Below are 23,428 nucleotides of genomic sequence, written 5' to 3'. Positions count from 1 at the left end.
TGGGACCTTGGCCTCACAGACGAATGCAGAGCACTAACCTTTCTCCTGTTCACAATTTTGTTATGACTTTTCTGGAGACAGGTGGGGGGTCACTCAAGCTTCACGTGGCTAGAACTCTATTGCTGTGTCTTATGCAGGATGGAGGAGGAGGCAGCCCAGAAGAACATGGCTTTGAAAAAGATCCGGGAGCTGGAATCTCAGATCACTGAACTGCAGGAAGACCTGGAGTCTGAGCGGGCAGCTAGGAACAAAGCAGAAAAACAGAAGCGGGATCTGGGAGAGGAGCTGGAGGCACTGAAAACCGAGCTAGAGGATACGCTAGATTCAACTGCTGCACAGCAGGAACTCAGGTAACTGCAATACTCAAAAACAGTGGTGCTTGGTGAGGTAAACCAGGTGCTAGCATCCTCACCATGGGAGGAGAAGACTGAATACTTCAGCAGCTGCAGAGACTTAGAGGCTAGAGTGAAATGTCTGGTTAAGACTGCAGTCTCTCTCAAGATTTGTGAAAGCTGATATTTTCCTGCAGCCAATGGGCAAAACAGACTCTCCATGCTTTGTTCTGAGCTTAGATTCACAAAATTTAGAGGTGGGTAAGGCTGGACTCTGATAACTCATGGATTGTTTTATCTTTTCATAGCTTGGGTCTCTTAACCAGTACCTGGTTATTTCTGTCAAAGATGCCAAGCTACAGGGGAATGCATGTTCCTTGGTCTTGTCCATTAAAAACGTCTGTGGTTTCTGCAGGTCAAAACGGGAACAGGAAGTGACTCTTCTGAAGAAGACCCTAGATGATGAAGCAAAGACCCATGAGGCACAAATCCAGGAGATAAGGCAGAAACATTCACAGGCACTGGAGGAGCTGGCAGAGCAGCTGGAACAAACCAAGCGGGTATGTAAGAGAACGGGAGTCATAGTGCCGCGTCAGACAATCTCTCTGGAACAGTAGCTGGTGTACAACAGGGGCCAATATTTAAAGCTTAAGAGGACTACGGAAATACACCTGGTCAGTTATAGAGTGGTAACTAATTTGTCTCCTGTGTTTCTCTCACCCCCCTCTTGCTGGTGCCCTTCACCCCCAGTTGATCAGCATATACCCTGAAGCATTATAGTTACCCTTAATATGTTGCACTCAGTGCTCCCTCCCTCCCACAATATAACTGTACTGTACTGTGACACTCTCTAGTTCCTTTCAGTGATGGTACTTGCTGATCTCTGGTCCCTGCTCTTACTGTGGTAATCTGAACTACAAGACTGTCCTCAGTTTTAGCTTCTCCCCATGACTGTTACTACTTTGAGTAGGTAAATGTCTGCAGCTTTTCAGTGACTGGGTGCTGAATTCTAACTATGGGATCTGCTTATTTGAGAAAGCAGACAGGGCCTAACTGTGAAACACTTACTATTTGTTGGCTATCAGAATAAACACCTCAGTGAAACTAAAGTCCACTACATCTAAAATTTGCTCTTTCTCCTTCAGGTGAAAACAAATCTTGAGAAGGCAAAGCAGTCTCTGGAGAGTGAGCGTGCTGAGCTGTCCAATGAGGTGAAGGTGCTTCTGCAAGGCAAAGGGGACTCTGAGAACAAGCGAAAGAAAGTAGAGGCCCAGCTCCAAGAACTACAGGTGAAATTTACAGATGGTGAGAGAGTGCGGACAGAGCTGGCCGAGAAAGTCACCAAACTCCAGGTAAGGGTCCGTGAGTTTTCCTTCGCTTCTGTGTCTGCACAGAGCTGGGGGCAGGTAGGAGGCTAGTGGAACTTCTGTCTGTATGGGGCAGTGGGTTGCCACATCTGCTTTTCCTAGCTGATGGCCAGATAGTAAATATGTCCTACAGGAGCCATACCTCCTCCTGGGCTGTGCAAACTCCACAACTATTGGAAGGAGGGTTACAAGGAGCAGACGTACATCCATTTGGGGTGAAGTGACTCAATAATTGAATCATCGTTTCTGAGGGTTTGAAAAATCTGGATTCTTCAAGTGCTTCCTCACGTCCTTCCATATTAGGTGTGTGTGCTTGCCACATGCACCATTTCCCTCAGCAATATCCGTAAGGGACTGGCTCTGGCACCCTCTAGAGTGGTGCCTGCATGGCACTGTATAAGGAGCGCCGCCGGCTCCCCACCACCCTCTGTTCCTCCTTGCTGCCGGTGATGGTGCTGGAACATCTGCTGCTTTGGCTAGTGTGGTTTCGTTCTCTGTTCTTGCAAACTTTGAAAACCTGTAATATAGTTACCCTTAGTAGTAGTTCTTGAACGCTTCATTAGTCCCGAACGGGACTCAGCTGGGGGATCAGGCATGCCCCAGTCTCTAGGCTTTAAGCCCTGTGGTCACTGCAAACAGCCTATGCCCGTCAGTAATCCACATGCCAGCTACCTAAGGTGCTTAGGCAAAGGGCACATAAGTGACAAGTGCCGTATCTGTGAGTCCTTCAAACCTAGGATGAAGAAAGAGCGCAGTATCCGTCTAAGAGTGCGCCTAATGGAGTCGTCACTCACTCTCTGGCACTGGAGCAGCGGTCCGACTCTGCACTGAGCACCGTGGCCTCCGTGCGCAGGGCTATGCCAGCCCTGTCCATGAACTGGCACCGGCCTCCCTGCATGGCTCCGGTCAAGAAGCCGAAAAAGACTGAGGGGAAGATCCCCTACCTCCTGTAAGGGAAAGGAGAGGGCTTGGGGGGGGAACCAAGACCTGTGTCGGGCAGCTCAATGTCTCCTTCGGGAAGTCAGGCCCCAGCTCAAGTCAAGCAGTGCAGCCCATCCCATCCTTTGCCTGTGACTCCGGATGATGGTGTAGGCCCCGTCCAGTGTCGGGTGCTGTCAATACCTGAAGCCTTTCAAGCAGCTCAGGAGATCCTTTGGCTCCCAGTGGCACCCTCGCTGGCTCTGGCAGTACCCTGGTCTTGGGGAAAACCCGCGTTGGAACTTCTGCATGTATCCCCACCTCAGCAGTATCGAGCATCGAGAGGGACTTTGCTCCAGCATTCACCTGTGTGGAGCCCTCTTCGGTCCCTGCATCAGGGGCACCAATCAAGGGACTCAAGGCGTACTTCGGTGGTAGATTGGCACAGACCCTCTGAGGCACACGCCACCCAGCAAGAATTCTGGGACCGGCCCCAGCCGTCTTCAAGGGCCTGATACTGATCAGACACCACAGAATGCCGATCACCGGGCTGTCATCGCCCGTCTCCAAAAGGAAGGTTGCCCTAATCAGGACGATCCTCCTGGCAACCGGCCCATAGTAGCTCCTGGTCCCATTCGATGTCCCGGTACTGGTTGAGTAGCATGAGGCACGGATTGCCGGGTATCCAACGCAGATCTGCCGAATGCCTTTGGTCCCCAAGAGCATGACCAAGACAGTCTCACTCAGACCGGTAGGCTTCGGGACGCAGCAACTGGCACCAGTCGGACGAGAGCCACTGCTCAGCCTGATCCTGGTCACCCAGTACCAACTGCTCTTCTGGTAGCTCCGGTATGGAGCGAGGTTCCCTAACTGTGGGACAAGCCCCAGTACCAGCGGTGCTGACGACATTATCTGCACTGAAACCTGTCCCATGGCCCCAAGCACAGTGGCCGGCACCATGGTACCTGTGGAACCCTGGGGGTTCACCCAACCTTCCCAGGTTGGCCGATCGGTGTCTGGAGCCTCAGAGGCCAGCAGCCTCAGTATCCCGTCCCCCTCCGGTGCTGGAGACTTTGGGGGATAAGACCCCGCAGGTCCAGGAGGACCCAGAGGAGCAAGCTGCTGGACCACCAATGGACGTGGTTGTTCCCGTGGCACTGGCATCATCCTAGTCGCCAGACGAAGCTATCATGGGGTCCCCTCACCCAGTTCCTCAGGATGACGCCAAGGTGCACCAGAAACTTTTGAAGAGTTGCTTCTAGCTTCAGGGAGAGGAATTGGAGGAGCCCTCTGACTCTGACATCCTCTGCTCCTCAGCTTCTACCCTTCATGAAGGGGTTTCCAAGATCACTAATGCCCTGTGGCAGACCCCCTCTTCTCTGGCCCCTATCTCTGAAAGGGCCGAATGCAAGTACTTCATGCCAGCCAAAGGGCATGAGTACTTGTATTCCGACCCAGCCCCTAGTTCCCTTGTGGTTGAGGCGGTTAACCACAAGTAGAGGCAGGGACAACCCAGGGCCACCCCCAAAAGTAGACTCCAGGAGGCTGGATCTTTTCGGGCGTAAGGTTATTCATCTTCCAGCCTTCAGCTGAGAGTAGCTAACCACCAAGCCCTCCTTGGCCGGTATGACTTCAACATGTGGCAAGCCAGGGCCAAGTTTGAAGGGTCGCTCCCTGCAGCTTCCAAGAAGCAGTTCCGAGCGATCCTCAATAAGGGCACGACTGCGGCCAGGGTGGCCTTCCAGGCGGCGTCACACTGGTGATGCTCCTGCCTGCACCATGGCATCCACTATCTCCATGTGGTGAGCCTCATGGCTGCTCCTGAGTTGTTCACTGAGGCCCAGGAGTCCTTGCAGGACCTGCCCTTGAACAAACGGGCCCTATTTGCAGAGCAAACAGACAGCAAATTGTATGGTCTCAAGGACTCCCACACCACCTTGAAGACCCTGGGTCTCTACGTGCCAGCCTTGGCACATAAGTGTTTCAAACCCAGCAGCAGCCGCAGAGCCAGTGGAGCCAGCCTTGGCAGGAGCAGCCCCATAAACGAGCCAATGGCTACAAGCTCCATCCAAGCCACCCACCTTCATCCTCTGCCCAGGAAACTTTTTTGCCAGACAAGACATTATATGCATATACAGTAAAAGTTTTAAACAATTGAATATTATACTCACCAAAGATGATTGTGAAGTTTGGTTGAGGTGGTGGGGTAAGAGGGTAGGCTATTTCCCAGCGAATGCCTTGCTGCTAAATGATGAACTAGCACTCGGCTGAGCCTTCAAGGGTTAACTTGTTGTTGTTGTTGTTTGTTGTTGTAGCCTCATGCTCTACAAGGCAGCACCGAGGGAGGCAGGAGGGAGGAAACACAATAGACATAGGGCAGTGGCTGCAAACACTTCCCTGTGGAAACTGAACATGATGATGAACTCTCACTATCCGGCTGGAGCTCACCACTCCCTCCTCCGGACAGCCCATGCATGGCTGCACAGGCGCCGACTTTCCAAAGTGCCGGGGTGCATGTGTGTCTGTGTCTGTGTGTGTGACAGAGACACACATTGCCCCTTTAAGTATGCTGCCCTTTGAAGTAGATCAGCAAGTTCAGACACAGCAGCAGCTTCCAGCAAGCTCCCTCTGTCCTGAGACTTGTGTTTCTGAGCCTTGTTGTGTTTCCCCTCCCTTCCCCCCCCCCTCCCCCCGTGGAGATGTGATACAGGAGCGGGGGGAGGAGGGACCCCCTGACATCAGCACCGCTCTCCTTCTCCTTTTCCTGTGTGTCGTGTCCTGTCGTGAGTCTGTCCGTCCCCCCGCCCCGGCCACACGGCAAGCAGGAGGCTCCTGAGAGCAGCTCCAAGGCTTAGGTCAGGAGTAGCACACGGCAGTGGGGGGAGGGACACCTGAACTGTGGCAATTGATAGCCTGCTGGGTGGCAGCCCAGCCCCACACCTACTTACAGGGAGCTGAGGAGGGCTGCTGGCCAACCCTGGTTCCAAGCCCCCATGAGGATGGGCTGCTCTTCCAGAGAATCCTGCAAGCAGTGGACAAAGCAGGCGGCCAAACAACGTTATAAGGGAGCATTGTACAACTTTAAATGAGCTTGTTCTCTAATAGATCAGCGACGTGACAACATTAACCAGGATGATGTTAAATGAGGAGTTACTGTACTTACCTCACTGCTGCGGTGGGCCGACTGCAGAAGTCCTTGAAGGGGTTCCATTCGACAATCCTTCATACTCTATCGAATTGGTGTAAGACGCCTCGGACTTTGGCTGGGGGGCACATATCGGCATCCTCCAGACTCGGAGGATGTGGTTCCTGGATGAAGCGTGCTTGCACACAAACGTCAGAGAGCTCCAAGCAGTCTGGCGTGGCATGCAGAGGACTGTTTGGGCAAGGTGGTACGAGTCCTGACGGACAACACAGCCTTGATGATCCACATCAACAGGCAAGGGGAAGCACGCTCGTTGGCTCTGTCAGGAGGCGCTCCGTCTATGGGACTTCTGAATCAGCAATGAGATCCACCTGGAAGCTTGTCACCTTCCTGGTGTCAGGAATACGCTGGCGGACCAGCTCACCAGGAACTTCTCACCATGAGTGGTCGCTCAATCCAGAGGTAGACTGCATGATCTTCCAAAGGTGGGGAATTCCCCGAGGGGACCTGTTCACTACCAGACAGAAAAGGAAATGCCACTGGTTTTGCTCTCAGCAAGGTCTGAGCAAAGGCTCCCTCTCCGATGCCTTCCTCCTGTCGTGGTCAGGGAGCCTGATGTATGCACTCCCTCATTCCGTTAATCAGCAGGGCCCTGGCAAAGGTCAAGAGCGACAAGGTGCAGGTCGTCATGATCGCCCAGACATGGCCTCACTAGCACTGGTTCAGCACACTCATGAAACTCAGCGGCCTCTCTCTGGCCCTTACCCAACCGACCGGACCTGCTGTCACAGGACCACGGTCGACTCCTACACCTCAGCCTCAGGTCCCTCCACCTTTTGGACAGTGAAGGGGTGTCCAACAGGTCCACCTGGAAAGCAGGAAGCCCTCAACTAGACTGATATAACTGGCCAAGTGGATGAGGTTTTCCTGCTGGGGATCTGAACGGGGCATCTCTCCCTCGCGTTCCTCCATACAGGCTGTCCTGGACTACCTGCTCCATTTGAGGAACCAGGGCCTGGCACACTCTTCCATTAGAGTGCCTCTCACGGCCATCTCCACTTTTTACCCACCGATCCAAGGACAGTGTTTTCCCATGACATGATGGTCAGATTACTGAGGGGGCTCGAGAGAGATTTCCCACAGGTACAGGCCCCTGTCCCATAGTGGGATCTTAACTTGGTCCTCTCTAGGCCCACCAGCCCGCCCTTTGAGCTGCTGGGTTCCTGCTCCCTTTCCCACCTGTCATGGAAGGTCACGTTCCTGGTGGCAGTGATGTCAGCGAGATGGATCTCTGAAATTAAAGCCTTGACCTCAAAAGCTCCATACAGTCTTCTACAAAGACATGGTTCAGCTGCGGCCCCACCTGGCCTTCCTGCCAAAGGTGGTCTCCACCTTCCATATGAATCAGGACATCTTCCTCCCGGTTTTTTGTCCCAAACCGCACAAGACCAGTGAAGAGAGGCGTCTTCATGCCCTAGACATTCGGAGGGCCTTGGCTTTCTATTTAGAACGTACCAAGCCTTTCCATAAATTGACTCAACTCTTCATTGCTACAGCCGATAGGATGAAGGGTCAGCCGGTTCCATCTCAGAGGGTTTCCAGTTGGATTACCTCATGCATAAGCACCTGCTACAACCTGGCGGAGGTTCCGCCGCCCCCGATTGTCGGAGCCCACTCAATGAGAGTGCAGGCATCTTCGGTGGCCTTCCTGGCGCACATCTCTATCCAGGACATCTATAGAGCTGTAATGTGGTCCTCTGTTCACACGTTTACCACTCCTCATGCCATCACTCAGCAGGCCAGGGATGGCGCTGGATTTGGCAGAGCTCTGTTGCAATCAACATGTCTGTGAACTCCTACCCGCCTCCAGGGGTACTGCTTTGGAGTCGCCTAATATGGAATGGACATGAGCAAGCGCTCGAAAAGACAGTTACCTTTTCTGTAACTGGTGTTCTTTGAGAGGTTGCTCGTGTCCGTTCCATGACCGGCCCTCCTTCCCCACTGTCGGAGTTTCCGGCAGGAAGGAACTGAGGGTGGGGGGAGCCAGCGGCACCCCTTGTACCGTGCCATGTGGGCACCAGAGCCAGTCCTGTATGGACACTGCTGAGCGAAAAATTTTCAGTGCATGTGGTGAGTGCACGCACCTCATATGGAACAGACATGAGCAACACATCTCAAAGAACACCAGTTATGGAAAAGGTAACTGTTTTTTGTGTGTCCATGTTAATTCCACTCCTAACATGAAGCTTCTTTACGCTGGGGTTCCATTACTTACGGGCTCTGAATGTGGGCATCGTGGGGGTGGTGGTGTCACAACTCCCTTTCTGTGTGGCGAATTAGGAGAGGGCGGGCCCAAAAAGTTTATAATATGGGGGTATATTATGGGAAAGGTGGAAAATGACTGCTTAAACTATTGCTGCTGACTCCATAAGGGAGGGGTAAACCTTTCCCTCCCTCCCACTCAAAGTGGACACTGCCTCATGGTGCCTTCATCATGTAGGGATACCTAGTGAAAATATGAGTGCAATGGGTGGAAGGCATACTGTGATCCAAGGAAGAGCAGAGACGTGGTGCTGAGGAACTGGCATCTCTAGTCTTGGGGCAGGTGGGTGTAAGAAAGCAAAATATCAACAATTCCTTTCTGTAACCTTGAGTAATTGTGTAAAATCTCCCATGGGCTGCAGCAGAATGGATAGCCAGTGCAGGCCTTCACAGATGGGGAGATTTGAATTGAGGTTCCATTAGGGTAGTCTTCATCCTTGGCGCTCTTAGACATCGAACACATCCTGTTTGCAGCAAAGAAGGTGGCTTTTTCGCAAGTCAAAAGCTGCGCATCTACTCCTAGTTTGTTTGTTTGTGGTTCCATTTGATAACTGGCATGCTCTAACTTCTCTTGCAGGTCGAGCTGGACAACATCACAGGCCTTCTGAATCAGTCTGACAGCAAGTCAATCAAATTAGCGAAAGACTTCTCTGCTCTGGAGTCACAGCTTCAGGATACCCAGGTGAGGAGTGGGAGTTGCAGCATCCTTATGTACTGTATTCATCATACTTGCCACAGTAGTAGAGCACAGAGCAGATCTCTGCACTAAATGCCCATGGACTTCTGCTCATCAGGTGTTTCTGGCTGATGTGATATGCTGAGTGGGTCCCCTCAGGAATAATCCCTCTGTCTTCTACCTTCTCCATCAGTAGATGGAACAAACTTAACTTCCCTTACCCCAGAATTAGAACCATTCCCATCACTTTTCCACTTGAGTGCTGTGTGCTGCCAATGCAATGTTCTCACTTTAACATCATGATGCATACTTGGTGCATACTTCATTTTTCAACTACTTTCCATTTGTAGTTTCCTGTGAACTCCATAGTGACTGGCACAAAGTAGCCTTATTTGGTAGTGAAGATAAAAGCAGTACATCAAATACACTTGAATGTTTCAGAAAATCTTACTCCGTTAAAATGGGCTTGGATATAAGTGCCATTTTAAGTATATGGGCCTGCAGCCAAAGGGTTGAGTTCTGGGGATACCCTACAGAATGATGGTGGTCAGATTGGATCCAGTATTCATCTGGCAGAGTAAACAGTGTGTAGATGAAATATAAGTATACTAAACTGGAAGGCACTGAACAACAGGGAGGATGCATCATAATCCAGAAAGGATTAATTGGGAAGGGGCAAATTAGAAAATAGTCTTAGTACTTGTTGCTTCTGGCCTTAGACTATAAATTCTTCACAACAGGGATTCTCTTATTTGTACAGCACCTTGCACAAAGGTTCCAATCTTGCTTGTGACTTAGGTGCTACTATAATACAGATAGCTTATCCAAAGTTACTGTTGAAAAGGTTGATATGGACCTCTGATTAGAACAGAATGAATGGCAGCAAAAGGCCAGTGTAGTTTGGGGCTTTGTATGCAGATGCAGCATATCTCTATCACCTCCCCGTTCTGTGATATGCTTCTGATGCAGCCATGCTTAGACTATTGCATTCGGCTCTGGGCATCTCTTTACCAGAAAGATTGACCAATTAAAGACTGCTCAGAAGAGTAACTGGTTAAGGGGCTGGATGGGATGTCTTATGCAGAACTTGCCTAAGTGGGGAGTGTGATGAGCCTACAAATTTGGGGGTGTAAATGCTAAGGAGAGGAGAAGAATTATTTAGTGGTCAATGGTCTGATGACATTGAGGGGAAAAGCTTAGGTTGAATATTTGGGGGCTGGCTGTAAGACCCGTCAGTTTTTGAATTAAGCTCCATCTGTTGTTGACACCTGTGTTCTTGGAACACGTAAAAGTAAAGTAGACCCAATATTAATACACCACAGAACAATTGTGCATTGGCAGGGAGACTGAAGAGATCAATATGTTTAGGTCAACTAGTCCAAGTAGTGGCAGCATGATTTTGTCAATGTGGGTACTACCCTAGGACAGTTTGTAGATCACAATCACTTCTCTGAGCAGGCGTGTGAAAGGCACCAGCTGCTTAAGAGTGAATTAACATAGTTAACCTGTTCTGATTTTCAGTATTAAAGTCCATCATGAAATGGGGATGGCAGAATACAGCTAACTGCCAGCATGAACTGTTGAAGGCGTTGAAAAGCTTTGTGTGCTGTTTGCAGAGAACCCTGGGGAAAGGATTATGGGGTGGCTGAGCTGGGAGGCAGATGCTAGCACTTGTGCATCTCAGCTGTACATAGTAAAAGAGTGCCCTTCGATGTTTTAGAGTAGGACTGGAAATAGGAGTTGTGGGTGTTCTCCCTGGCTGTACACTGACTTGCTGAATGACATTAAGCAGTTATTTAAACCCTATTGTTTTCTCTTTGAAAGTAGGATTCTTCAGCTGAATCTCCTGAGTTGACATCTGTGTTGGGTGGTTGGGGCTTGTAAAGTTCCTTGGCTTCCTTAAACGAAAGGCTCTACATTTCAATGTCTTTGCTGTGTAGGAGCTTCTGCAGGAGGAGACTCGCCAGAAGCTGAGCCTCAGCACCAAACTGAAGAACGTGGAGGATGAGAAGAACAGCTTCAAAGAGCAGCTGGAGGAAGAAGAGGAGGCAAAGAGGAACCTGGAGAAACAGATCTCTGCCCTTCAGCTGCAGGTACAGAACCTGCATCTCCTAGAACAGGGGTCAGCAACCTTTCGGAAGTGGGGTGCAGAGTCTTCATGTATTCACTTTAATTTAAGGTTTCGCGTGCCAGTAATACATTTTAATGTTTTTTAGAAGGTCTCGCTCGATAAGTCGATATATTACATAACTAAACTATTGTCGTATGTAAACAAGGTTTTCAAAATGTTTAAGAATGTTCATTTCAAATTAAATTTAAAATGCTGATCTTACATTGCTGGCCTGCTCAGCCCGTTGCCGGCCTGGGGTTCCGTTCACCTAAGCCGGCACAGGGCTGAGCGGGGCCTGCGGCCAGGACCCCGGCTGGCAAGGGGCAGGCAGTCAGAACCCCAGATCGGCAGTGGGCTGAGCGGGGCCAGTGGCTGGGACCACAGACTGGCAGTGGGCTGAGCGGCTCAGCCTGCTGCCGGTCTGGAGTCCTGGCCCTGTCCATATAGAGTAGGTACTTACCTATTTCCCTGGGTCTAGCCATTCTGTTCCTCTCTGCACTGAGATGAGGCTGGTAGTGTGCTGAAACAGGGCTGGGGGTGAAGGAGCAGGTTGGGGTGCAGGGTCTGGCCAGGAGCTAGAATGAGGGAGGGGGCTCAGGGTTGGGGCAGGAGGTTTGGCTGTGGAGCGCTTACCTGGGCAGCTCACATATGGTGCGAGTGGTGCAGGTGGAAATGGGGGTGTGGGTGTGTGTGTGTGCAGGAGCTCCTGTTTGGTGCTCAGGGTGGGGGTGGGGATGTGGGGGGTGCAAGAGTCAGGGCATGGGGTGTGGGGGGCTGGGTATGTGTGGGGGGTGCAGGAGTCAGGGCAGGGGGCTGGGGGGGGGTGAGGAGGGGGTCATGGGGGTGTTCCCATCCCCCTGCCCTGAGCGGCTCACGGCAGGGGGCTGGAGGGGATATGCCCTGATTCCACCCCCTTCTCCAAGGTCCCTGCGGCTCCACTTTTCCCTCTCCTCCTCCGTGGCAGGGAGGGAGAGAAGAAGGGGTAGGAACCCTGCATGCTGGGGGAAGAGGCTGGGGGGGAGGGAGAAGCTTGCCTGCCCTGCAAGGAGAGAGCAGTGGGCGGGGGAAAAAAGCAGGCCGGGCAGGATTTTTAGTGGCATGCTGCTGTCTGCCTGGGTCCGGCAGACAGCAGTGTGCCACTAAAAATTTGCTTGTGTGCCATGTTTGGCATGCGTGCCATAGATTGCTGACCCCTGTCCTAGAACAAACCTTCGTACTGGGGGGCGGGAGGGGAATAACGAGCACGAAGCTGATTCCTAGGAAATCTAGTTCAGATGGAGAATGCTGGTGCAATCTGGATTTGTTAGCAAAGGAAACTATCCTAAGGAAGCAGTGACCTTGCAGGGGTCAGGCAACTGAAACATTTAGTAATGAATCAGAGAGAATCGTCCCTAGAAACACCTCTGTAGCTATTTGAGGAGAAGGGGGACTCTTCATCCCACACACCTCGTAAGTCTGACTAACATGATCACTTCAATTCTAAGGGAACAATTTTTTACCTCCCCCATCCACACTAGAGGTCTCTGTGGTTTGGCTTAATCTCTGTTCTCTTCCCCCTCCCCCAGGTAGCAGACACGAAGAAAAAAATGGATGATGGCCTGGGCTGCCTGGAGGCAGTGGAGGAAGCCAAGAAGAAGCTGCAGAAGGACTTGGAGGCCATGAGCCAGCGTTATGAGGAGAAGGCAGCTGCTTATGACAAGTTGGAAAAAACAAAGACCCGGCTGCAGCAAGAATTGGATGACCTCATTGTGGACCTTGATCACCAGCGGCAGATAGTCTCCAACCTGGAGAAGAAGCAGAAGAAGTTTGATCAGGTAGTGTCAATCATGGGATATACAATGGGAGGATCTTCCTTCCCAATACTGCCTGCCACAATGTAGACATCTGTTTAGGGAATGCATATTCCTTTCTGAACCATAATGGGGGTGGGGAGGAGGAAGCTGGCACTGGTGAAAATTCATGTTCCTTGCATGTGAATTCTAGTGTCACCTCTTGTCCAGGGGGACTGAAATTTTGAGCCTCATCTAACTTGTATAAGTGTTTGGGAGCAGACCCAGGTCATGGGCAATTGCAGCTGTCTCTTTTTGGACTTGCTTGTAAGTAGTGACTGTGACTACTATAGAAGTCTATAGTCAGTAGGGTTCTAGTCCCAGCCCTGCCAGTCAACTTGGGAGCCAAATGCTTGGCTCTCAAGACCCGTGTTCTCTGCATTGCCCTTTCCGCCCAAATCTGAGACACTGTCTGGAATGGCCCTTAGAGATAAGCCTAGCTCAGGAAACCTCATAGTAGTCATTCTCTCTTCCTTCAGCTGTTGGCAGAGGAGAAGAACATCTCCGCCAAGTATGCAGAGGAGAGGGACCGAGCTGAGGCAGAAGCCCGCGAGAAGGAGACCAAATCCCTGTCCATGGCCAGAGCCCTGGAAGAAGCCATGGAGCAGAAGGCAGAGCTGGAGCGGCTCAATAAGCAGTTCCGCACAGAGATGGAGGACCTGATGAGTTCCAAGGATGATGTTGGCAAGAGTGTAAATATACAGTTAAAACATCTCCCTGTCAGTGTGTCACCTGCATGCCAGCCTGTTAAGCAGATTCGTTGAGAAACTTGCAATATAGGAGCTTCTGTAAAGGAATGCAACTGGGAAAACTAAACACATGCCGTGGGTTTAGGAGTAGGAATAGATTGTTTTGTTTTTATTGAGGGTGAGTGAAAGGCAGGAAGGAGAGATTAAAGGCGCAAGCTGGGCATTGGCTAAGAGAAGCCCACTACCCATTGTGGAGAGACGAGAGGGTGCCAGGTGAGCCTGGCATTTGAAATATAGGGAGCTAGCCAGAGAATGGGAGATTGACCCAGATCTGAAGATGCTAAAGATTCGTGCTAAAGCAGGGGGAGGCTTGAAAGGGAGTTTGAAGCACTTCCACATCTCCGGCAACATGACACGAGGGTGTTTCATGCTGCAGTGAGATCAGGACTGGCCTAACACATGCTTCTCCTTTAAATTTTCCCAGGATGCCTGATCAGAGGGAACAGGAACATGCAATAGAATCATAAAATATCAGGGTTGGAAGGGACCTCAGGAGATCATCTAGTCCAACCCCCTGCTCAAAGCAGGACCAATCCCCAATTTTTGCCCCAGATCCCTAAATGGCCCCCTCAAGGATTGAACTCTCAACCCTGGGTTTAGCAGGCCAATGCTCAAACCACTGAGCTATCCCTCCCCCTGAGCTGAGGTCAAGGTTCAGATTAAAGGCTCTCAAGTATGCGAGCAACTTTCTTTAGCCTTAATAAGGGGGCATCATGGTGCTAGTACAAGGAAACTGAGGGTGATGTGGCAGGAAGGGCAGCAGGGTCTTTGCATCGTTTCCTCAGTGAGCTGCTGCCCTATTGATGCATCTGGATGCCTCTCTGCTTTTGGGGTGGGTGAAGTTGGTGGCTGTGTTATTTGGGTGATCTGATGTGTGTGTTCATGCTACAGGTTCATGAGCTGGAGAAATCTAAGCGAGCTCTGGAGCAGCAGGTGGAGGAGATGAAGACCCAGCTGGAAGAGTTAGAGGATGAGTTGCAGGCCACAGAGGATGCCAAGCTGCGGCTGGAAGTGAACCAGCAAGCCATGAAGGCACAGTTTGAGCGTGACCTCCAGGGCCGGGATGAGCAGAATGAGGAGAAGAGGAAACAACTGATCAGACAGGTCAGCATCACTCCACAAATCCTGGAAGTTGTCTGCTCAAAGGGAACTGCTTCTCCATCTGCCCTAGGACAGCTGGACAGTGCCTTTCCAGATCTAGCCAGTGCCATTCCAGGAATTCCTGTTATCATTGGGAGGCATTGCTAGAGCTCCAAATCACTCCCTGGCGTGTGCCCCTCATGTACCATTGTCACAGCACTTGCACTGTCTGTCAATCCAAGAAACCAGAATAGTGCTTTCTTGCTGAGGGAACACTGGGAGAGTGATCACTTTAGATAAGCTATTACCAGCAGGAGAGTGGGGTGGGAGGAGGTATTGTTTCATGGTCTCTGTGTATATAATGTCTTCTGCAGTTTCCAAAGTATGCATCCAATGAAGTGAGCTGTAGCTCACGAAAGCTTATGCTCAAATAAATTGGTTAGTCTCTAAGGTGCCACAAGTACTCCTTTTCTTTTTGTCTTAACTCTCTCTCCCTTGTTTCTTTCCGTCCCCACCAGGAGAGAGAATGACCTCTGGTTATCTTTTTCTGGGAGATGAAAGGTTCATGCTGGCTTGTTTGGTTTCCATTGATGCCTTGTTTGTCCCACCAGGTACGAGAGATGGAGGTGGAGCTGGAAGATGAGAGGAAACAGCGCTCCATGGCTGTGGCTGCCAGAAAGAAGTTGGAGATGGACCTGAAGGATCTGGAAGTCCAGATAGACTCTGCCAACAAGAATCGTGATGAAGCCATCAAACAGCTCCGCAAACTGCAGGTGGGGGATTTCAGTCCTGTGCCTGCTGCCTATGTGGGGGGCATGGGGTGGAGACTTGGTTTTCCCTGTCAGATTCATGCATTTTCATCACCCAAGCGGTGTGGCACAGCATTAGAAGCTTGATGTATGCAACAGTTCAGTTGGAAAGGTTCAGCAGCAATTCAGATGTCTCTCTAACCCCGATCTGTGTCAGTCCATTAATTTATTCCCCTATTGGTGTTGCAAAACCAGAGCAAATTTTCCTTACTTTTTACCACTGCTTGTGTAATGTAATGGGAGGAATGAAGGATGTTCTCTGAAGTCACCGTTTTGTTATCTCTGCAGGCCCAAATGAAGGATTATATGCGGGAGCTGGATGATGCACGCACCTCCAGAGAAGAGATTTTGGTCCAAGCCAAAGAGAATGAGAAAAAGATGAAGAACATGGAGGCTGAGATGATGCAAATGCAGGAGGTAATGGAGCCTGCATTCAGGCAGGAGGGCCTATTCACTTACTTTAGCCAAGGAGTAGGCCACTGTGCAGCTCCACAAGCCATCTCTGAGCACAACAGTAACCCCCCACAGTACTAGGCTCAGTTTCCTCCACATGCTCGGCCCTTTCTTGTTAGTTGAATAAGAGTGACTCAAACACAGGAAGTCCATATGGAAGTACAGAACACTAGTCCTCTTACTTCTTGGAATCTGCTCACTACTAGTAGCTGTTTGTCCTCTGAGCTGCATTAATTGCTAATTTCACATTGCATCACTGACCGTCTCATTTTCATTCCAGGAACTTGCAGCTGCTGAACGTGCCAAGCGCCAGGCCCAGCAAGAGAGGGATGAGTTGGCTGATGAGATAGCCAACAGCAGTGGCAAAGGGTGGGTAATAGCTCCCTTTGCTGGGGAGGAGAAACTGATTTGGGGAGGTGCCCTACATAAGCATATACTCTAGCCTGTATTGTAATAGTCTGTTAGATGCTTACTGTTTTGTAAGGCTATAACTGGTAAGCTTTCTCTAGGGAGTGCACTGCATCACCACCGCCCAGAGACTTAATTCTTATTGTCCTCATTAGAGCCCTGGCCTTGGAGGAAAAGCGACGTCTAGAGGCCCGGATAGCTCAGCTGGAGGAGGAGTTAGAGGAGGAGCAGAGCAACACAGAGATGGTCAATGACCGCCTCAAGAAAGCAAACCTTCAGGTACCTGCTTAGTCTTCCCACCAGCTGGCTCTGGAAACTCCCAAACTGAATTCTGGATGAACTTCCTCCCGTCTTCCAAACAGTACAGATTCCCAAAGCGCTTTACACAGCAGTGTCTGTGCACTGCTGAAGATAAAATGGGATAGTCATTCAGTGCTCACTGATGGCTCATACTGACCCTGGGATGTTAAAACCTCTTTGTAAGAGAAGGAAAGTAGCTGGGAGTGTCCCCCAAACTCTTAAGAGTCCTGTCCGGTCACCCTTTGACTGATAGTTCCCTATCAACATTAAATATTTTGCTTCTTATCTATCTCTGTAATATATTGGAACAGTCCCACTCTATAGAAAATCACTTTTCACTGCATGCTCCAAAATGATTAACCTTACCAAGTGCATCAGTCCATTGTAGTGTCTTTAAATCAAGACCTTAATCTGAATATTCTTGGCATATATTTGATTGTAAGCTTTTTGGGGCAGGGACTATTCTGTTTGTACAATGTCTAGCACAATGGGGCCCTGGTCCATGACTAGGACTCCTGGTTGCTACTGCAATACAAATGATATATATTGTCCACCTTACCTAGAGGGTTAAAATAACCTGCCTGATTGCAAAAGTGAGTGAGATTAGTAGTTTCGCTAGAGGCAGATCTGCAGGTTCATTCCTAAATGGGAGCGGGGAGAGAGGCACACCGGTGAGAAGGGAGAACATGACCGGTCATAGGAGGAAGGGAGATGACAAGGGAGTGGATGCTAGGGCATGCTCAGAACCTAAAAAAGGAGGAGCAGTTGAGCTGGCCATTACACAGCTACTGTGGGAAGAGGGCAGCCACACTTCCCTGGTCAGCTTCCAGTACATGTCGAGGGGGCAAAGAAGCGGGGGGAGGAAGTGGGGGTACAGAAGCCAAATCCTAGAATTCTGAAGCACTTAGAGGAGAGGAAAGTGATAAGGAACAGTCAGCATGGATTCACCAAGGGCAAGTTATGCCTGACTAATCTAATTGCCTTCTATGACGAGATAACTGGCCCTGTGGATGAAGGGAAAGCGGTGGACGTGTTGTTCCTTGACTTTAGCAAAGCTTTTGACACAGTCTCCCACAGTATTCTTGCCAGCAAGTTAAAGAAGTATGGGCTGGATGAATGGACTATAAGATGGATAGAAAGCAGGGTAGTGATCAATGGCTCCATGTCTAGTTGGCAGCCGGTATCAAGTGGAGTGCCCCAAGGGTCGGTCCTGGGGCCGGTTTTGTTCAATATCTTCATAAATGATCCGGAGGATGGTGTGGATTGCACCCTCAGCAAGTTTGCAGATGACACTAAACTGTGAGGAGAGGTAGATACGCTGGAGGGTAGGGATAGGATACAGAGGGACCTAGACAAATTGGAGGATTGGGCCAAAAGAAATCTGATGAGGTTCAACAAGGACAAGTGCAGAGTCCTGCACTTGGGACGGAAGAATCCCGTGCACCGCTACAGACTAGCGACCGAATGGCTTGGCTGCAGTTCTGCAGAAAAGGACCTAGGGGTTACAGTGGACGAGAAGCTGGATATGAGTCAACAGTGTGCCCTTGTTGCCAAGAAGGCCAATGGCATTTTGGGATGTATAAGTAGGGGCATTGCCAGCAGATCGAGGGACGTGATCGTTCCCCTCTATTGGACATTGGTGAGGCCTCATCTGGAGTACTGTATCCAGTTTTGGGTCCCACACTACAAGAAGGATGTGGAAAAATTGGAAAGAGTCCAGCGGAGGGCAACAAAAATGATTAGGAGACTGGAACACATGGGTTATGAGGGGAGGCTGAGGAAACTGGGGGTGTTTAGTCTACAGAAGAGAAGAATGAGGGGGGATTTGATAGCTGCTTTCAACTACCTGAAAGGGGGTTCCAAAGAGGGTGGCTCTAGACTGTTCTCAGTGGTAGCAGATGACAGAACAAGGAGTAATGGTCTCAAGTCGCAGTGGGGGAGATTTAGGTTGGATATTAGGAAAAACTTTTTCACTAGGAGGGTGGTGGAAACACTGGAATGGGTTACCTAGGGAGGTGGTGGAATCTCCTTCCTTAGAAGTTTTTAAGGTCAGGCTTGACAAAGCCCTGGCTGGGATGATTTAATTGGGGATCGGCCCTGCTTTGAGCAGGGGGTTGGACTAGATGACCTCCTGAGGTCCCTTCCCACCCTGATATTCTATGATTAATTCTGTCTGGTTCTTGGCCCAGTAGCTAGTGAAAGCTGAATTTTGGTATATCTTTCACTTCAGTGGACTGATGATGTAAAGGAGTGTCTGATCTTCAGAGGCAGTCCCCACTATGCCATGCAGTCAGCACTGACTATGTATCAGGCAGAGGTCTGGGCTGGAGGTGGCTTCAGTTTCTGTTACTGTTCCCTTGAAAACAAAATGTCTCCAGGGTGCTCCTGGGTAGCTGAAATGTGAGTCTGTCCTAAGCATGTGGCTCTGGCACTTGATTTCTGGCAGACCTTTCTTATGGGGGCAGCTGGATGCTACATTGCAGGGCAGACCATCACTGCTGTGGCACATGGCCTATGGCTGAGTTTGGCTAGCAAAACCAGCCTCAGAGAAGGGGACCTAGCAGACTTAACTCTCAATCCGTTCAGCCCTGGGCTTTTCTTGGATGAAAACTTGAGCAAACCAAAACAGGCTTCTGGGAGAGTGTGTCCTTTTGTGACCATGGAGAGCGTTGTGCTACATGGTGCAGAGTTAGTCAAGCTTGACTTGTACAATGTAAGCTTTTCTGCTCACGCTAGAGGTCCTTCCTGACAAGCGTCCATTGGCGAGTAGAAATAAATCAGTCTTCCAGCCCAGAACCCTCTTGGCATGCTGAGTCTCTTCTCTCCCCAGATCGATCAGATAAATACTGACTTGAATGCCGAGCGCAGCAATGCCCAGAAGAACGAAAATGCTCGCCAGCAGATGGAGCGTCAGAACAAGGAGCTTAAGGCCAAGCTGCAGGAGATGGAGAGTGCAGTGAAGTCCAAGTACAAGGCTTCCATCACTGCCTTGGAGGCAAAGATAGCACAGCTAGAAGAGCAGCTGGACTCGGAGACCAAGTAGGTTCTAGCAGAACCTCCTGTCATGTTAAAGGCCACTGGCCCCTCTGATGTACTGGCACAGAGCAAAATCCTACTCTTGAGTGCTGTGTGCCAGCCTCTTGCAATGAGTGCTCCATCTGGTTATCAGGAAAGAGTAGCTCCACTGACCTCCCCTGTTCTCGCAGCAAACACCCCTAATTCCTAGCCTACCAAGCTTTGCCATTCCAGGAACTGTAGCTCTAATTCAGTGACCCCTTAGCATACCCCTCAAACTCTGGCAAAGAGATCAGACTGACTAGCTAGTGCCCCCTGGGCATCTCCAGGAAACCTGACTTCTGTCCCTTTTGCTTTGCCAACATCCTGAGTGGAGCTCTGTCTCCTTTCATTCCCCTGAGGTGCAATGACTAGTGAAGTCTTGTTCCTAACCCACATACATGAGTACTTTGTCGGGGATGGTGCCCAGAGGGTCACCAGAGATAATCTGCTACCTGAGCTGACTCTGTTTCTGCACAGGGAGCGCCAGGCTGCAGGCAAACAGGTGCGCCGTGCTGAGAAGAAGCTGAAGGATGTCTTGTTGCAGGTGGATGATGAGAGACGCAATACTGAGCAGTACAAAGATCAGGTATGCGCAAATTACACAGCGTAGCGGTCTGTAGTTTGGCTTGTAGCTGGTGGATTTCTCCTACCTAAAGCCACATCTGCTTCATCCGTTACAGAATAGTGGCATTATTTTCTCTGTAGACTTTCCACTCGCTGTTACACTGAGGATATGGCTGCCCATGGTCTTAGCTCTGTCCCATTTAATGGCCGGTACAGCTGAAAGGGTGATGCTTTAAGAACAGCCTCTCCCCTTCAGTAACTTCTACAGTTCATCTGTGTAGCATAAGTTGGAACGATGTTCTGTAACTGAGTCAGCTCAGCCTGGCATCTTAAAAATCCAAATTCTGTTCCTCCGCTTCAAATCCCAGAGGCAGATTCCTGTGTGGTCTCCTCTGTATGGTGGAAGGAGAGTGGTGGCAGGTGGTGCCGGCTGTTGGCCTACTGAGTGAGCCCAAGCTGAAACATCTGACCCTGTTGTATGAAAGAGGCAGTGTGTAGAACACTTCCTGCACTACAAGCTGAAGAACAAGAAGCAGCAGAAGGAAAAGCTTAAAACTAAAATAAATCCCAAGTCCAGGTGTCTAACCTCAGGGAGCAGAGAGTAAGAGTAGGTGCCATTAAGGACTCAGCTTCCTTCTGGTGTAACTCCCTGCTGCAGCGCTCGAGCCCCCACGAAGGGCTAGGAGTGAGCTTTCTGAAAGGCTGACTGCTCCTTTCTGCTCGGCAGGTAGATAAGGCGAACGTGCGCTTGAAGCAGCTGAAGCGCCAGCTTGAGGAAGCAGAGGAAGAGGCCCAGCGAGCCAATGCATCCCGCAGAAAGCTGCAGCGTGAGCTAGAGGATGCCACTGAAACAGCTGATGCAATGAATAGAGAGGTCAGCTCCCTCAAGAGCAAACTCAGGTAAGGGAAATCAATTATGCTTGAGAAATGGGCTCCCACCCCAGCAAGCTTCTGTCTTAGCCAAAAGCAGAGACTTCAGTGACCAGATGTGCATCTTCTCCAAGGAAGCAGTGCGGCAGGTCCTTCTTTGCCCCCCCCCCTCCCCCAGAGCATAATGTCTGACAGACGGTCAATGAATTCTGTTGCCTTGATGTGCTGTTCATCCCTCTCTAGGCGTGGGGACCTGCCATTTGTCGTGCCGCGCCGGATCGCCAGAAAGGGCACAGGAGAATGCTCCGATGAGGAAGCAGACAGCAAGGCAGATGCTGGCGATGCCAAAGCTACTGAATAAGTCTTCTCATCTGACCCAGGTTACACCTGACGGAGTGACCTACCCACCCCTCCTCCAGTGGTCTTCCTGCAAACCACCTCCTGGGGAACACAGAGCCCATCCAACAAGTGTGTTGTGTATCTGGAGCCATTGGGCAGCTGTGTTCCTCATTTCCTCCTCTTCCCAGCTTCCAAGTTCTCTTTGTATTTAATGCCAAAGAGTTGGGACTCTAAAATCTGACCAGCAGAGTTTCATGACAACATGCACCTGTAGAACTGTCCATGCCATGGCTGCTGGTGAATCTTTACACTTGGAAGGAGAGGGGTTAGGGAAAGATTTTTATTTTATTTTTTTTGCTGTAAATCTACTTTTTCTTCAGATCCTAGTTTGATAGATGCAGAGAGAGCCCCTTCCTCTACTCTTTTCCCCCACCCCTCCCTCTTTGTTTGCTTTTTGGCAATCATGTTCAGTGACCTCAGACTTCTGCCTCTTTAATCTGCCCACCCAGATGGTTTGGAAGCAGTTTCAGGAATAACGGGGTGCTCTGGCCATGGCAATTCACCCTTTCTTCTTTCTAGAGCCCACAGTTCACAGGCAGGGGTGAAGGAGGGAAGCATCTTTCAGGATCACCCACCTGCGGGACTTGCCAAAGACTTTTTCTTTCTTGTTCTTACTGTCTGGCCAGATCTCGGAAGTGCAATGATGTCCTGGTAGTGTCTCTGCTTCTGTCTGATTGGCTTTTTAGCTAAGGTAGCGTGGACCAGTAGCTGGTGACAGGGACAGAGAAAGCAGAAGAATCTCTGTGTGCTTGTCTGAGAATCTCTTGAGGACCAAATATATTGAATGGTAATGGACAGAATCTAGTGGAATTTAATGGGTGTCGGTGGGAGGGGAAGAGAATCCCTCTTTTTATTGACATGTCCAAGCCTCTTGTTTATCTGCTCTGTAACCAGGGGATGGGGTTAGTTATTCGGCACCATTGACTAAGAGTATATTAAAAACCCTTTAATCTGCACAGATATACGTAAAGGGCCTTTGTGTCTCTTGTAATAAGTAATTAAGAAAAAAATAAAGGTCTTTATCACTGCCTTTCTATTGGGACCTTGGTTATATAGAGATGGTCTTTACTTTTCTACATCATACACTGGTTGCTGGATTTACCTGTATTCTTAACCATATTGTATATGCTGCATTTAGACTTACTTATGAGCAAAGAAAAATAATTAAAAATATGAAGCTCCAATACTGTATGCCTGAAAGCGCTCCAAATTCAGGCACCACGTCCCCATCGCGGTCACACCGGATTTAAAACCTTTTTTATATAAAAGTGCCTTAGCATGTGCCTCAGCTGTGTCCCCACTACAGTCAGTGATGGTTTACTGGTGCTCCACTGATGTTACCAATAAAGATGATCCATGCGCTGCAATCCGTGTGCTTGTGTTGCTGTTCCACCTTTCCTGAACGCAGTGGAGGAAGCCTGTGGAGCTGCCAAAGGAAGCAGCCCTATGGAATCAAATCGTCTGTCCATCCTGTCAGTATCACCTCAGGAGCACGTAGGCACCAGGTGACTCTTCTTAGCCCACCTTCCTATCAAGTACAAATTGGCATTACAGTACCCCAAGAGACTTCTGGGCTGGGAGCCTTTCTCCAGCAGTGGCCGGAGGAGGACATAACACCTTAACTATGCAAGACTAGATCCAGGTGGGGGAATGTGTGAAATTCTGCCTGACCCAACTGGCTGTGTTCATGGCCTGCAGAATGAGGATGTAATTGTAGAAATGCTATGTCCAAGCTTTGAAATAATGTATGTATATGTTACCTACCTCCCCACTTCTCCTACAGGGTTGCGGGGTGATAGGAAGGTCAATTCAGCAGAGGAGTAATAGAGAGGGATAGAAAAACCTTACTAGTGTGGCGAGTGTGCTCTGTAGAGTCCCCACTTTCCTTTAACTTCCTCTTTCCTCCCCTGCCCATCCACCCTGCCTCCCAAAGAACCTATTCCGAACAGCAGCTCCAAAGGAGATACACCTTTACACCCCTTCCCCAGGGAAGGGCTTCAGCACTTGTGGCTACTGTTTTTCTCCTCCCACACCCTTCCA

The 23,428-nt window shown here is 50.0% G+C and overlaps 1 protein-coding gene across 2 annotated transcripts in view; it reads left to right on the top strand.

Annotated features, from left to right (window-relative positions):
• The window catches only part of MYH9 (myosin heavy chain 9), a 95,550-nt gene extending 72,795 nt beyond the window's left edge, over positions 1 to 22,755 (top strand). For both annotated transcript variants that reach the window (XM_073325086.2, XM_078850629.1), the window contains exons 26-41: positions 138 to 350; positions 748 to 892; positions 1,478 to 1,684; positions 8,662 to 8,766; positions 10,701 to 10,853; positions 12,436 to 12,684; positions 13,179 to 13,391; positions 14,340 to 14,552; positions 15,140 to 15,301; positions 15,626 to 15,754; positions 16,071 to 16,159; positions 16,354 to 16,477; positions 19,329 to 19,537; positions 20,033 to 20,141; positions 20,847 to 21,019; positions 21,233 to 22,755. In XM_073325086.2, the coding sequence (XP_073181187.2) occupies positions 138 to 350; positions 748 to 892; positions 1,478 to 1,684; positions 8,662 to 8,766; positions 10,701 to 10,853; positions 12,436 to 12,684; positions 13,179 to 13,391; positions 14,340 to 14,552; positions 15,140 to 15,301; positions 15,626 to 15,754; positions 16,071 to 16,159; positions 16,354 to 16,477; positions 19,329 to 19,537; positions 20,033 to 20,141; positions 20,847 to 21,019; positions 21,233 to 21,350 (2,611 nt within the window). In that variant the 3' untranslated portion in view covers positions 21,351 to 22,755. The remainder of the gene's footprint in view (positions 1 to 137; positions 351 to 747; positions 893 to 1,477; positions 1,685 to 8,661; positions 8,767 to 10,700; positions 10,854 to 12,435; positions 12,685 to 13,178; positions 13,392 to 14,339; positions 14,553 to 15,139; positions 15,302 to 15,625; positions 15,755 to 16,070; positions 16,160 to 16,353; positions 16,478 to 19,328; positions 19,538 to 20,032; positions 20,142 to 20,846; positions 21,020 to 21,232) is intronic.
• Positions 22,756 to 23,428: the final 673 nt, after the last annotated feature.

The sequence above is a fragment of the Lepidochelys kempii genome, chromosome 1, assembly GCF_965140285.1.
Source record: "Lepidochelys kempii isolate rLepKem1 chromosome 1, rLepKem1.hap1, whole genome shotgun sequence".
Classification (NCBI taxonomy): Eukaryota; Metazoa; Chordata; order Testudines; family Cheloniidae; genus Lepidochelys; species Lepidochelys kempii.
Note: the sequence above shows the minus strand (reverse complement) of the source record. Positions and strands in the feature narration are given on the sequence as shown.